Genomic DNA, 13,891 nt, shown 5'->3' on the forward strand with positions numbered 1-13,891 from the left:
GAACCGGAACCAGTCAATGTGGAGTGTTGGCCAGAAGCTGGGTTCCATCTCTTCATTCAGTAAGTTGAAACAGCCTGGTTCCCTGGGTATGCCGCGCTGGCGCTACATAGTGTAAGCTGGGTCCCGTCTCTTATATAACACTATATTGGCATAGTGTAGCGCCAGCGTAGCATACGAAGGGAACCAGGCTGTATCTGTAATAACAACCAATGGAATTAACTATTACTATACACTGCGGGACGAAGCTATTAATAGTTTTGGTATTCCCGTTTTTCAGTTTTCTTTAAGAACAGCGAGCAAAAAGCCAGTTTAGAAAAATGAACTCACGAAAAAACTTTTAATGGCAGTAAGAGAAGGACAATTGATATGATGGTATCATATTTAGGACGGGACGGGAACTTCTTGTTGATGTATATCGAGCAAGATGCTGAAAGTGAAAGCGAAAGTAGGATTCGCTCTACCGCGCACTGCAACGGAAGTACAGGTAGACCAATCAGGATGCTGTTTCAAGTACCAGTCTCCCACTTCTCAACATGCTGAAGACTTGCCACGTATTCCGCGACGTAATGTTCCGTGAGTATATTTAGTATAGTATTATATTATCAGCTGGTAATATGTACACTGTATTTGGAGTCTGTGTAACAGACACGTAGGCATGCAGACAAAACGTCCGGAGTGAAGCATGTGCATACAGAAATGTTCAAGCAGATTTCAGACAGTGTCTCTGGATGTTGAGTTCATTTTTTGAGCGTTGTGCCGCCGTTGGTCCATCTGTCGTTACTCTGCCAAACCTATGAATCTGAAACTTTGCATGAATCATACAAGCTATTGTGTCTCAGTCCTATAAAGTGCTCACAAAAATGTTCATCGAACTTTGAGCACGGCCGCCATTTTGAGGTCAGTCTGTTTGTCCTTGTCTGTTGTGCTTCCTGAATATCTTCTCTGGTGTGACACTGATTGAATTGAAGCTTGATGACATCCCAATATGTTCAAGACGTTGAAATCCAATTTTTGATGTGGCTTCCAAGACACTCAAAAGTTCTGTTTTTCTGATATTGTACATTTTGACCTTGGTTAACCTTCATATTTTGATGTGAGGTGAAATGGTGTTTAACGTCACGTCCCAAATTGTGTATGTGCATGTGCGTGTGGTTGTACTACTCCGGACTAATGCTGATTTTATAGTGCTAACCCTCTAGATACCAATCCGCAGTTTAACATGAATACACCACTCAGAAACAATATACTGACCCAAGCTGTCCAGTCCTTGTTTTAGCCCCTTACTGTGTCGGGCTGAGTGACAAGTACCTTCTTTTAATGTCTTTTGGTAGGATACAGCCAGGGATCGAACCACTGACGCTCTACCTCTAGACCAAGGAGATGGTCTTACGTTATGACCATGTCCTTTCAAATGTATTTTTGGCCCAGTTAAACTCATCACTTCCAAAACTGAGGAAGCTGAACTTTGGCAAGTATGTTTCACAACCATGAATGAATTTTGACACTCGGCAATCCCAAGACAGAAAGCTGAACCCTTGCATGCACAATAATTACTATATGAGAAGGCTTCATCTGGAATTTATCTTTGGTAGACATGCAATAATAATACCATAAAAAAGAAAAAAAACTAATGTAAATCAACCAATTATATTAGGATACGTTATATTTAAAAAAAAGATTCTTGGTTTGACGTGGAATGTATTTTTTTTAGAGATAGTCTTTCATTTTTTGGACAGTTACTGTGAATATTTCTGGGTGTCTGTAGACACCAGAGAAATAGGACTTTGGAATATGACATAGCAGTCATTACTCTTTTGTCAGCATATTAAACAAATTAGGAGGTCATTTCAAAGAAGTTATCACAAATTCTTTGATTCTCCTCAAATGTTACATCAAAGAAGAATGTTCTGAACGTGTGGTACTCTTGTTATATCATGGACAGTGTTCATAAATGAGATAGGAGGATGCATTGTGAGAATGAAAAATACCAATGTTTTTGTAAATATAAACAACAAAACCCTTTTCCTAATCAAAGAATTCTCTGCTCAATACAGAGGACATTATAAAAAGTGTGTTGTAAGTAAAGTTTTAACCATGAAAACCCAAATGGGATACTGAAATGATGACCTGCAATCTCGATATACAGCTGGTGAGCTACAGTACCCATGACACAATGATGTCGGACTGGCTTCACGTATTGTCACAGCTTGATTAGATTCCCCTCCATTTTCACAGATAGTGCATGGCGATGTGAAGAGAACTGTGATGGCCAGTACAGATGAAGACTGTGGACACCATCTGGTAAAGGCAACTTCTGGTGAGCAGTCTAAAGGTCACATGGCAACTTCTGGTGAGCAGTCTGAAGGTCACATGGCAACCTCTGGTGAGCAGTCTGAAGGTCACATGGACACTTCTGAGCCTCAAGGACATTTGGCTATTTCTGATGTTGACATGGCAAGTTCAGCTGGGGAAATCTTCACAACAGAGGATGACTCTGGAAACAGCGTGGTCAGTTCAGACGAGGAACCCCAAGGTCATCTGGTATCGGCAGGTTCAGCTGAGACCGAGGAGGACCTTGAGCCAGTGAGCCAGCCACCAGTCAAAAGATTAAGAACAGGTGGGTGTCACTGTTGCCCCCCTAAATGTCACCCTGTTTGTCATTTTAAAAATAATTTACCCAGCAACGCTATTTACAATTTGATTCATCAAGTGAATTATGTCCATCTCTTAAAAATATAGGAAAAATAAAGTAGTGTTATGTAGCTCGGACGTGCACGCATGCACACATTGATTAGTCATCCTCAAATTTAGTACATATCCTCCCCAGGGCCTGTAGGTTTCTCAGTATGTAAGCTGGAGTCAAGGTGCTTCAATCTGGTTGTGGAGGCACATTGTGTGGTGGTGTGCAATGATTGTCAAGGTGCTTCGATCTGGTATGAGGTTGTAGAGGCACATTACTTGGTGGTGTGTAATGAATGTCAAGGTGCTTCAATCTGGTATGAGGTTGTAGAGGCACATTGTGTGGTGGTGCTTCAATCTGGTATGTGGTTGTAGAGGCACATTGTGTGGTGTTGTGTAATGATTGTCAAGGTGCTTCAATCTGGTATGAGGTTGTAGAGGCACATTGCGTTGAGGTGTGCAATTATTGTCAAGGTGCTTCAATCTGGTATGAGGTTGTAGAGGCACATTGCGTTGAGGTGTGCAATTATTGTCAAGGTGCTTCAATCTGGTATGAGGTTGTAGAGGCACATTTTTATCCCCGGCATATAATGCGAGGGGGATATAGCAATTAGTGGTGTAATGATACGGCGATAGAGTATTGTATCCCGATGCACAGCCCACGATACGATGCATCGATTTGGAAAGCATGTATCGCGATACATACAATATTTTCATAACACAGTTTTACCTACCGTATTTTCTTGAGTATAGTGCGCACTTTTTTTTCCAAAATACACAGCTGTGTAGAAGGGGTTGCGCATTATACACGAATTAATGAGTTTTGATGTTTTCCCCCCATGGAAAGACATTACCGTGAGCACGTAACACCGGAAATACCATGTCAACAAATCCATACTGAAGTTCGCAAATTATTCATGTAATTACACTGTCTGGCTATAAAAGAGTTTTCTTTGTATATCTGGACTCATGTTTGTAACTTATTTCATTAATTTTATTCAAAATTCCTTTTAATATTGTTTAAATTAATTTCGGCGAAATCGTGTGTGAAGTGATCGGAAGATCGCACAACTCACCGTTATTAACAGCAACCACGGTCAGATTACCGCTATTGACGCGTTGAAAGGAATTTTTGTTGACAGAGAATGGATACATATATCATAAATGCCATACTTTGATTCGTTAAAAGTCAGATTTGTTTTTGTTGCACGATTCTATGTCAACACGTAATTCTCACGATCACGGGAGCCTTGACGGTGACTGGTCAGACTGGTTCCATGTAAAACATAATACCCGCCAATATTTTAAATATGTTTAGTAAAAGCTGCATCTAAATTAACAATATATTGGAGTATATTATTCCTGATAAAAAAATAGTTTCAGATACAACTTTTGCCGATCCTTGCATTAAAATACTGTAAAGTTATATCATTGGGTGTGTCTTGACCGAATCACCAGTAGATTCCAAGAAAACGTGTGTACATGTACAGCTGATTGCTGTGTCCGGCTTAGTTTACGAGAAAATACACAAGGTAATCTTAATCCCTGGATATAAAACAATGCCTAGCTGAACAAAAAATACAATTTAAACGGTAAATCAACATGTCTGGTGATTTTTTATCTCAAATTTAGAACTTGTACTGACAAAGTTTCTCATCACCCGTTTGTTTGCCGGACTTCGCTGAAGGGGTACGATGTAAATTTTTTCTGCGCATAATATTCAAATTTCTTTTTTTCCAAAATATTGAACCCGCTAGAGGGGCGTGCGCATTATACATTGGTGCGCGCTATACTCAAGAAAATACATGAAATACATGGGCGGATACAGCTTTTTTGTAAAGGGGGGTCGCACAAGTAAGATCTATTTATTGTCTTTGGTGGTAATTTATACAGAAATAAAGATTTTTTTCGAAATAAAAAGGGGGGTGCGCGCCCATGAAATACGTTTAACAGTTTCAAAGCCAGTTTGTTGTTTCAGTAAAACATACTGTATTGCTGACAATTTGCTATAACAGTAAATAAACACCTTATATCTTCTTCAACTGTACTTGTCACATCTTTTAGATTGCAGAAAGACATCAACTTGGCTTAGCTTGTACCAGTAAACACTGTATCGCTACATATCGTTACACCTCTAATAGCAATCAGCCAGTCTGTCTGTCCGTCCGTAATCATTTCCTTTTCCAGGGCAGAATTCGAAAACCATTCAGTGTATTTGATTGAAACTTGACAAATCTGTCAGGCACATACTGAAGTGGTGCCTTTTGATATTTTGGGATTTTTCTAAAAAAAAATTTATACGTTTTTATGGAATGAAGTTGGACATAGAATCAATTGGGGATGGGGTTCGTTACAGGGGCAGAATTCGAAAACCATTCAGTGTATTTGATCGAAACTTGACAAAGCTATCAGGCACATACTGAAGTGGTGCCTTTTGATATTTGTTTTTTATGAATTTTTATTTTTTACAATTTTTATGGAAAGAAGTTGGACCTAGACTCCATTGGGGAACGGGTTGATTTCCAGGTCAGAATTCGAAAACCATTCAGTTGGTAAACAATGTATGCTTCTTAAAGAACATTCAACTGTTGACTCATTACATACAGAATTCCACATTTACTAGTGGTTAGTGGTAGAGGCACATTACTTGGTGGTGTGCAATGATTGTCAAGGTGCTTCAATCTGGTTATGAGGTTGTAGAGGCACATTGTGTGGTGGTGTGTAATGATTGTCAAGGTGCTTGAGTCTGGTATGAGGTTGTGGAGGCACATTACGTAGTGGTGTGCAATGATTGTGAAGGTGCTTCAATCTGGTATGAGGTTGTGGAGGCACATTGCGTGGTGGTGTGTAATGATTGTCAAGGTGCTTGAGTCTGGTATGAGGTTGTGGAGGAATATTGCGTGGTGGTGTGTACTGATTGTCAAGGTGCTTCAATCTGGTATGAGGTTGTAGAGGCACATTGCGTTGTGCTGTGTAATGGATGTCAAGGTGCTTCGATCTGGTATGAGGTTGTGGAGGCACTTTGTGTGGTGGTATATTATGATTACTGGGGCCTTCTAGAAACGTTGATAAAGTGGCTGTTTCTTGTCTACAAGGAAAGATGAGACTTATACTTGGCCTTTTTATATCCCCGTTTACAAAGTAAATCGGGGGGGGGGGGGGGGGTTACATAGCGTTCCATCTGTTTGTCCTTTCTTCCATCCGTCCGTCCTTCCGTCCGAGCTTTTGTACGGCCAATAACTTTTTAACCATGCACAAAACTTGCTACACACATTTACCACAATGGGTACTTGTGTCTTTTGCTAGTTTGAGGATTCTGAATTTTTTAATTTTTGCCGTTTCCATGGACACATTAAGAAACATCAAGAATGTATGTTGTGCTAACCATTGGTTATCCCACACTAGATTGAAATATATTTGCAAAAACATGCGTTCATTTCAAACATGATGCATCCTCATGGGGGGTTACAAAGGAAAGGGCAGTTCCTCTGACTTAAAGCAACAGGTATATTTCATTAATTAACAAACTATTTACTATTTTTTGTTGACCAGCGGGGATAACGCGGGTATGTGACCTTTGTTAACTTTCTTTCTTGTTTCTGTTGCAATCATCATGCAAAAATTACTTATTCCATACGTGTTATCCCTTCCAGGCAGTGGAATCGGTACTGTCTGTCCATTCTTCCAAATATCACACTCCCTACTTGTCATCCCCGCCATGAAGTGGTAGCGGTATATTGGAATCGCTGATGTCTGCCTGTTTGTGAAAGACTGTTCCATAGTTCTTGATCAAATGTTGCACAGTATCTAACCTTGAACTGACAGGTGCCTTTTACTATTTAGAAGTTTTTGAAATTTCTTCGTTTGGTTTCCATCACAATAAATTGATTGTAGGTTCAGATAGATGAGGCCAGGGTTTATTTCCGGAGCATAACTCAAAGACCATTTATTATTTCTTGATCAAATGTAATGAACCCCATCCCTCTCTCTCCCCTTCTCTCATTCGGGTAATAATGAACTTGGCTATTACCTGTTGAAGATGATTCAAGAATTACTTATCTGCTGAACTTCATGTGTAGCTTATTAACTTGATTCATGATTTACATGTTTTGGTCTAAAGCAATTGTTATTGCTGGGATAAGATTATTATCTAAAGAACCTAAAACTTCAAAATGATGTACACTCCACTCTTGAGCACTGCAATAAAATTAAATGATGTTATTCAACGTGTAAAGAGAATATCTGATCAATTCAAATGTTGGTTACCGATGATTCCTCATATATTGGTGTTGACAGGTGACCATCCTTCAGGTGGCTTCCAGGTGGCGAACACTCTGAACATCATCACTGGACAGGCCGGACAAGGAACACTTGGGAGAGGTGAGCGTTCATGGCTGAAGGGTCAGTAAACTACTAGATCTTGTGCAAGACTCTTAACATTCTCAGCGAGAAGGTGGTGCCGATCATCAATCAGAATCTTATTCCCCTTGTCCCAAATGCCACCCTCATGTACTGATGGGTGATGGAGTCGTGTATACTAACTCCAGAAGTATTGGCAATGATGTTGTGCCAGACTCTGTTAAACAGTTCTCAGAGCAGATCAGTGCTTATTTTCTGATGATGTGACCTATGGAGGTGGCGTAAGAGCTTAACACAGAGAGGTATTGTATCAGAGTAAAAGTTAAGATTTAAATTTGGTTGAATTTGTTGAAGAGGGTTGAAACTGGCAAAATGGCAAACATTGCCATTATCAACAAGACTGAATGAAGAGGGCTATAAAATATGAATGTAGTTGTGTACACTAAGTCAGGAACACATCTGTTCCCCCTGATAATTAACACAAGAAGATTTAGTTAGCAAATATTTTGTAGTTTAATTTTAACATCCAAGTATTTGCTGGGATGGTTAATAGTTTTCATTCCTCCACAGGTACCCTTGATTTGCGCACAGACGAAGCGAAGAAGATTTTTCTTCCAACTGAACCCTACAAAGACGTGAAACGAAAATTGAAGGCATTTGGACATGTGACCATCTGCGGGGCTTCGGGAGAAGGCAAGACAACGATGGCTCTGGTGTTAGGTTCACAGTACAGAGACAAAGGCTACGAGGTCGTGTTTGTGGACAACATTGAGAAGTTTGACTTAGACCAGTGTCTTAGTAGCCACCCCAGAGTATTCCTCATAGTAGATGACATGTTTGGTACTGTTGGATTATCTGCGAATACATCACAGGTGAAAACCTTTCTAAACAACCTTCTCCTCCATTTAGAACAAAAGGGGAGTGCGGAAAAGCTGCAGTCAGAAATGCATGAAAGCAGTGATGCTGTTGGTAAATCCAGAAAGAAAGAGCAGAGTCAACCAGAATTTCAAACAAAAGATAGTGATGCTGTTGGTAAATCCAGAAAGAAAGTGCAGAGTCAACCAGAATTTCAAACAAAAGATAGTGATGCTGTTGGTAAATCCAGAAAGAAAGTGCAGAGTCAACCAGAATTTCAAACAAAAGATATTCGTGTTGTCTTCACATCAAAGTCATACAACTTCCATGATGGACTTGCAAAACTGCAGTACGAGGGTTTCAAACTGTTCAAAGGTCAAACTGTAATGGATTTAACCACACAAGATAAATACTGGCTTTCTGACAAAGAGAAAAAGACAATATTTGAACGACATAGGAAAGCTCTCGGTGACTGCTCCATGCAACATATACCTGATTACAGTGAGCTGGAAATCTGTTCAAATATCTTTGGATTCCCTCTTATTTGTAAACTTTGTTTTGAATTTTCATCTTTCTACAAAAATGCAAAATCATTTTTCAAGGAACCACTGTTTTATCTCAGGTTAGAGCTAAAGCGTTTGCTTGAAGAGAGAAATGACCGATCGGCCATTCTGGTTCTGATGCTACTGTGTGAAGACAAATTGGACCTGAGCAAGTTAGACAGTGAAGGTGAGGATAAGGAAATGGACAGCCTGGTCAAAACTGTTTTACAGATGATGTCTGACGCTACACGTTCAGGCATGTACAAAGCAGCTAAAGGTTTGAGAGGTACATTCTTCACAAGAGGAGACACTGTTGGCTTTGCTCATTCTTCAATCTATGATGCTTGTGCCTGTGCCTTGTATAATATCAGTCCAATCTTTGTTTTGAAGCACTGCAGTGATGACTTTCTGTTTGAAAGGGTACAAGGTGACAAGGTTGAAGAAACCAAAGTTGATGATCATCTCCATTTGATATATGTCTCAGAGAATTATGATGACCTACTTACCACAAGGTTTACACAGTCTATTAAACAAGGACAGTTTTCAAAATCAGTGACACATCCAATTCTCAAACAAGACGCCACAGTTTTCAAGCTGCTCGAGAAACTTCATTGTGATCGGACAAAACATCTTTGGTTTCACAAGAAAGAGAAAGGACAATGTTTTCTGTACTGGGCAGTTCTTGGACATAATGCACGTCTAATTACAGGTATAGAACACACAACTGGAGAAGAGTTCACTCAAGGAGAAATCAGTGAGGCCATGGAAGGATGTGCACAAAGCAACAATGTGACAGCATTGAAATGGCTGTTCAGCAGGAGTGAGAAACATGACCATCAGTTGACACTGAACAGACTTTTGTTGGCAGCTGCTGAAAGTGGCAGCTCTGACATACTAGTGTATCTGCTGCAGGAAGGCGCTGATATTAACACAAGTGACAAAAACATGCAAACCATCTTCCATCTTGTCTGTAAATCAGGAATTGAAAAAAACCTGAAAGTCCTGTTAACCAGGAAACCTGGGAATAATGTTATAAACTCTGTTGATGTGAATGGCAGGACCCCTGTCATGGTTGCAGCACACACGGGATCAGAGGGATGTTTTAAGTTACTGCAGACAACATCAAATTTGAATGTGAAAGATAAACATGGCAGTGGAATTATTCATCTTGCCTGTCGTGGTGGGAACACTGCTATAGTACAACATGTCATGTCTCCATCTAATATAAATAGTAGAGGCAGACATGGATGGACAGCAGCAATGCAGGCAGCTGTCAATGGACATCAAAGTGTGTTTGACCTCCTTGTGTCCAACCAAGCTGACCTCACACTGGTGGATACAGATGGTGACAGTTTACTTCATCTTGCCTGTCAGGGTGGGAACACTGCTATACTACAACATGTCCTGTCTCCATCTAACATCAACAGCAGAGGGGAGTATGGATGGACAGCAGTGATGCAGGCAGCTGTCACTGGACATCAAAGTGTGTTTGACCTCCTAGTGTCCAACCAAGCTGACCTCACACTGGTGGATACAGATGGTGATAGTTTACTTCATCTTGCCTGTCAGGGTGGGAACACTGCTATAGTACAACATGTCCTGTCTCCATCTAACATCAACAGCAGCGGGATGCATGGACATACACCAGTAATGATGGCAGCTGTCAGTGGACATCAAAGTGTGTTTGACCTCCTAGTGTCCAACCAAGCTGACCTCACACTGGTGGCTACAAATGGTAACAGTTTACTTCATCTTGCCTGTCGTGGTGGGAACACTGCTATTGTAAAACATGTCCTGACAACTTCTAACATCAACAGTATAGGGGAGTATGGATGGACAGCAGCAATGAATGCAGCTGACAGTGGACATCAAAGTGTGTTTGACCTCCTTGTGTGCAACCAAGCTGACCTCACACTGGTGGATACATATGGTGACAGTTTACTTCATCTTGCCTGTCGTGGTGGGAACACTGCTATAGTACAACATGTCCTGTCTCCATCTAACATCAACAGTAGAGGGGAGTATGGATGGACAGCAGCAATGAAGGCAGCTGTCAGTGGACATCAAAGTGTGTTTGACCTCCTAGTGTCCAACCAAGCTGACCTCACACTGGTGGATACAGATGGTAGTAGTTTACTTCATCTTGCCTGTCAGGGTGGGAACACTGCTATAGTACAACATGTCCTGTCTCCATCTAACATCAACAGTAGAGGCAGACATGGATGGACAGCAGTGATTCAGGCAGCTGTCAGTGGACATCAAAGTGTGTTTGACCTCCTAGTGTCCAACCAAGCTGACCTCACACTGGTGGATACAGATGGTAGTAGTTTACTTCATCTTGCCTGTCAGGGTGGGAACACTGCTATAGTACAACATGTCCTGTCTCCATCTAACATCAACAGCAGAGGGATGCATGGACATACACCAGTAATGATGGCAGCTGTCACTGAACATCAAAGTGTGTTTGACCTCCTAGTGTCCAACCAAGCTGACCTCACACTGATGGATACATATGGTGACAGTTTACTTCATCTTGCCTGTGGTGGTGGTGGGAACACTGCTATAGTAAAACATGTCCTGTCTCCATCTAACATCAACAGTACAGGCAGATATGGATGGACAGCAGCAATGAAGGCAGCTGTCAATGGACATCAAAGTGTGTTTGACCTCCTTATGTCCAACCAAGCTGACCTCACACTGGTGGATACAGATGGTGATAGTTTACTTCATCTTGCCAGTAAGGGTGGGAACACTGCTATTGTAAAACATGTCCTGACAACTTCTAACATCAACAGTAGAGGGGAGTATGGATGGACAGCAGCAATGAATGCAGCTGACTATGGACATCAAAGTGTGTTTGACCTCCTTGTGTGCAACCAAGCTGACCTCACACTGGTGGATACAGATGGTGACAGTTTACTTCATCTTGCCTGTCGTGGTGGGAACACTGCTATAGTACAACATGTCCTGTCTCCATCTAACATCAACAGTAGAGGGGAGTATGGATGGACAGCAGCAATGAGGGCAGCTGTCAGTGGACATCAAAGTGTGTTTGACCTCCTAGTGTCCAACCAAGCTGACCTCACACTGATGGATACATATGGTGACAGTTTACTTCATCTTGCCTGTCGTGGTGGGAACACTGCTATAGTACAACATGTCCTGTCTCCATCTAACATCAACAGTAGAGGCAGACATGGATGGACAGCAGTGATGCAGGCAGCTGTCACTGGACATCAAAGTGTGTTTGACCTCCTAGTGTCCAACCAAGCTGACCTCACACTGGTGGATACAGATGGTAATAGTTTACTTCATCTTGCCTGTCAGGGTGGGAACACTGCTATAGTACAACATGTCCTGTCTCCATCTAACATCAACAGCAGAGGGATGCATGGACATACACCAGTAATGATGGCAGCTGTCAGTGGACATCAAAGTGTGTTTGACCTCCTAGTGTCCAACCAAGCTGACCTCACACTGATGGATACATATGGTGACAGTTTACTTCATCTTGCCTGTGGTGGTGGTGGGAACACTGCTATAGTAAAACATGTCCTGTCTCCATCTAACATCAACAGTACAGGCAGATATGGATGGACAGCAGCAATGAAGGCAGCTGTCAATGGACATCAAAGTGTGTTTGACCTCCTTATGTCCAACCAAGCTGACCTCACACTGGTGGATACAGATGGTGATAGTTTACTTCATCTTGCCTGTCAGGGTGGGAACACTGCTATAGTACAACATGTCCTGTCTCCATCTAACATCAACAGCAGAGGGAGTGAAGGATACACACCTGTGATGAAAGCTGTATTCCATGGACATCAAGATGTTGTTGACCTCCTTGTGCAGCACAAAGCTGACCTCACACTTCTAACAGACAGTAATGAGGACATTGAATGTGTAGCTCAGATGGGAGGACATCCTACACTAGCCAAGTATCTTCAAACAACATGTCCTGTCTCCATCTAACATCAACAGCAGAGGGAGTGAAGGATACACACCTGTGATGAAAGCTGTATTCCATGGACATCAAGATGTTGTTGACCTCCTTGTGCAGCACAAAGCTGACCTCACACTTCTAACAGACAGTAATGAGGACATTGAATGTGTAGCTCAGATGGGAGGACATCCTACACTAGCCAAGTATCTTCAAACAGTTAAACATCCTCACTGATTAAGCTGTGTGTTATGTGTTCTGAAGGAAATTTATTGATTGTGTATTGCAACTATGTTCTACTATAGAACATTCATTCTTGCAGACTTGGGAACACTGTAAACATTTAGTCAATACATTTGTGCTTATTTTGTATTTATGCTGAATATATTTCAACAGTATTGCTTAACAATTGTGAAGTGGTTGTCAACATTTGAACCTGTTGCCTACATATGCAGGTGAGCTACAGTGCTGAGGCACCATATTAACAGTTAAGTCAGTTTTCTCAAATTTTCTCTGAGAGAAAATTATTTTTCCATTATTTAATCTGAATATATAATATGAGAGCGAGGCGGAGCTTTTCGTCTTGAAAAGACAGGAATATCTGTGAAATGATGATTTTACAAACTTCCCATCTTTTTCTGACACGAAGAGCTAACACTGACCATCCATGTATTGCCACTCAGCTTGCAGTGTAGAAATGTCCTAATTTTGCTCTAGAGAAGTTTGTACAAATATTATGATTGTAAATATTGGCTCAGTTTGTAATAAAATTCAATCATCCTTGTAGGTTGATGGTTTTGCTAGTTTTTCTTTCAAATCCAGAATAAACTTAAACCTACAACCACATGTATAGACAGATTTAGCTTGGACACCGACCTCCTTCAGTAAGGAGAACATACACGCACATGTATCTGCTGAATCAGCATTCTTCATGAGCCGACAGTTACGTAAAATAATGAAATGCCGTAACTTGTTACCTTATTTAATTACATTCAACAGCAATCACTGACGATTGGTGAACTGATGGTGTCTCAATATTTACTAGATTTGCTGAAATTGGGTTTACAGTCACATCTCAGAATATTGCACTTATATAGCGATGTTGGTGTGTGTGTGCGTGCGTGCGTGCGTACTACTCGGGACTGATGCTGATTTATAGTGATAGCTCACTGAAATACCATGCTGCAATTTAACATGAATACCCCACTCAGACACAGTATACCGACTCCGAGCCGACCAGTCCTTGTTTTACACCCTTTATGCTGAGTGCCAGACATGGCCAGACTCAAGGGATGACCAAGTAACTCAAGGGATGGCCCAGCTACTCAAGGGATGGTCCAGTTATTCAAGGGTGGGCCCAGTAAAATCATGGGATGACCCAGCTACTCAAGGGATGGCCCAGTTAAAGGGATGGCCCAGTTACTCAAGGGATGACCCAGTTACTCAAGGGATGACCAAGTAACTCAAGGGATGGCCCAGTTATTCAAGGGATGGTCCAGATACTCAGGGTTGGGCC

The 13,891-nt window shown here is 41.4% G+C and overlaps 2 protein-coding genes across 4 annotated transcripts in view; one reads left to right on the forward strand and one right to left on the reverse strand.

Annotated features, from left to right (window-relative positions):
• Positions 1-13,161, forward strand: part of LOC125376575 — a 69,084-nt gene extending 55,923 nt beyond the window's left edge. The window contains exons 1-5 of one of the 2 annotated variants that reach the window (XM_048388394.1): positions 368-573; positions 2,236-2,617; positions 6,976-7,059; positions 7,609-9,639; positions 12,389-13,161. In XM_048388394.1, coding sequence (XP_048244351.1) covers positions 2,266-2,617; positions 6,976-7,059; positions 7,609-9,639; positions 12,389-12,612 — 2,691 coding nt within the window. In that variant the 5' untranslated portion in view covers positions 368-573; positions 2,236-2,265 and the 3' untranslated portion in view covers positions 12,613-13,161. Of the gene's footprint in view, positions 1-367; positions 574-2,235; positions 2,618-6,975; positions 7,060-7,608; positions 9,640-12,388 lie in introns of those variants that run through there. The other variant, XM_048388395.1, reaches the window with a different exon arrangement.
• The window catches only part of LOC124130840 (oxidoreductase NAD-binding domain-containing protein 1-like), a 30,968-nt gene that overhangs the window by 3,411 nt on the left and 13,666 nt on the right, over positions 1-13,891 (reverse strand). The window lies entirely within an intron of this gene.

The sequence above is a fragment of the Haliotis rufescens genome, unplaced genomic scaffold, assembly GCF_023055435.1.
Source record: "Haliotis rufescens isolate VD_foot unplaced genomic scaffold, xgHalRufe1.0.p SCAF_10, whole genome shotgun sequence".
NCBI classification, from domain to species: domain Eukaryota; kingdom Metazoa; phylum Mollusca; class Gastropoda; order Lepetellida; family Haliotidae; genus Haliotis; species Haliotis rufescens.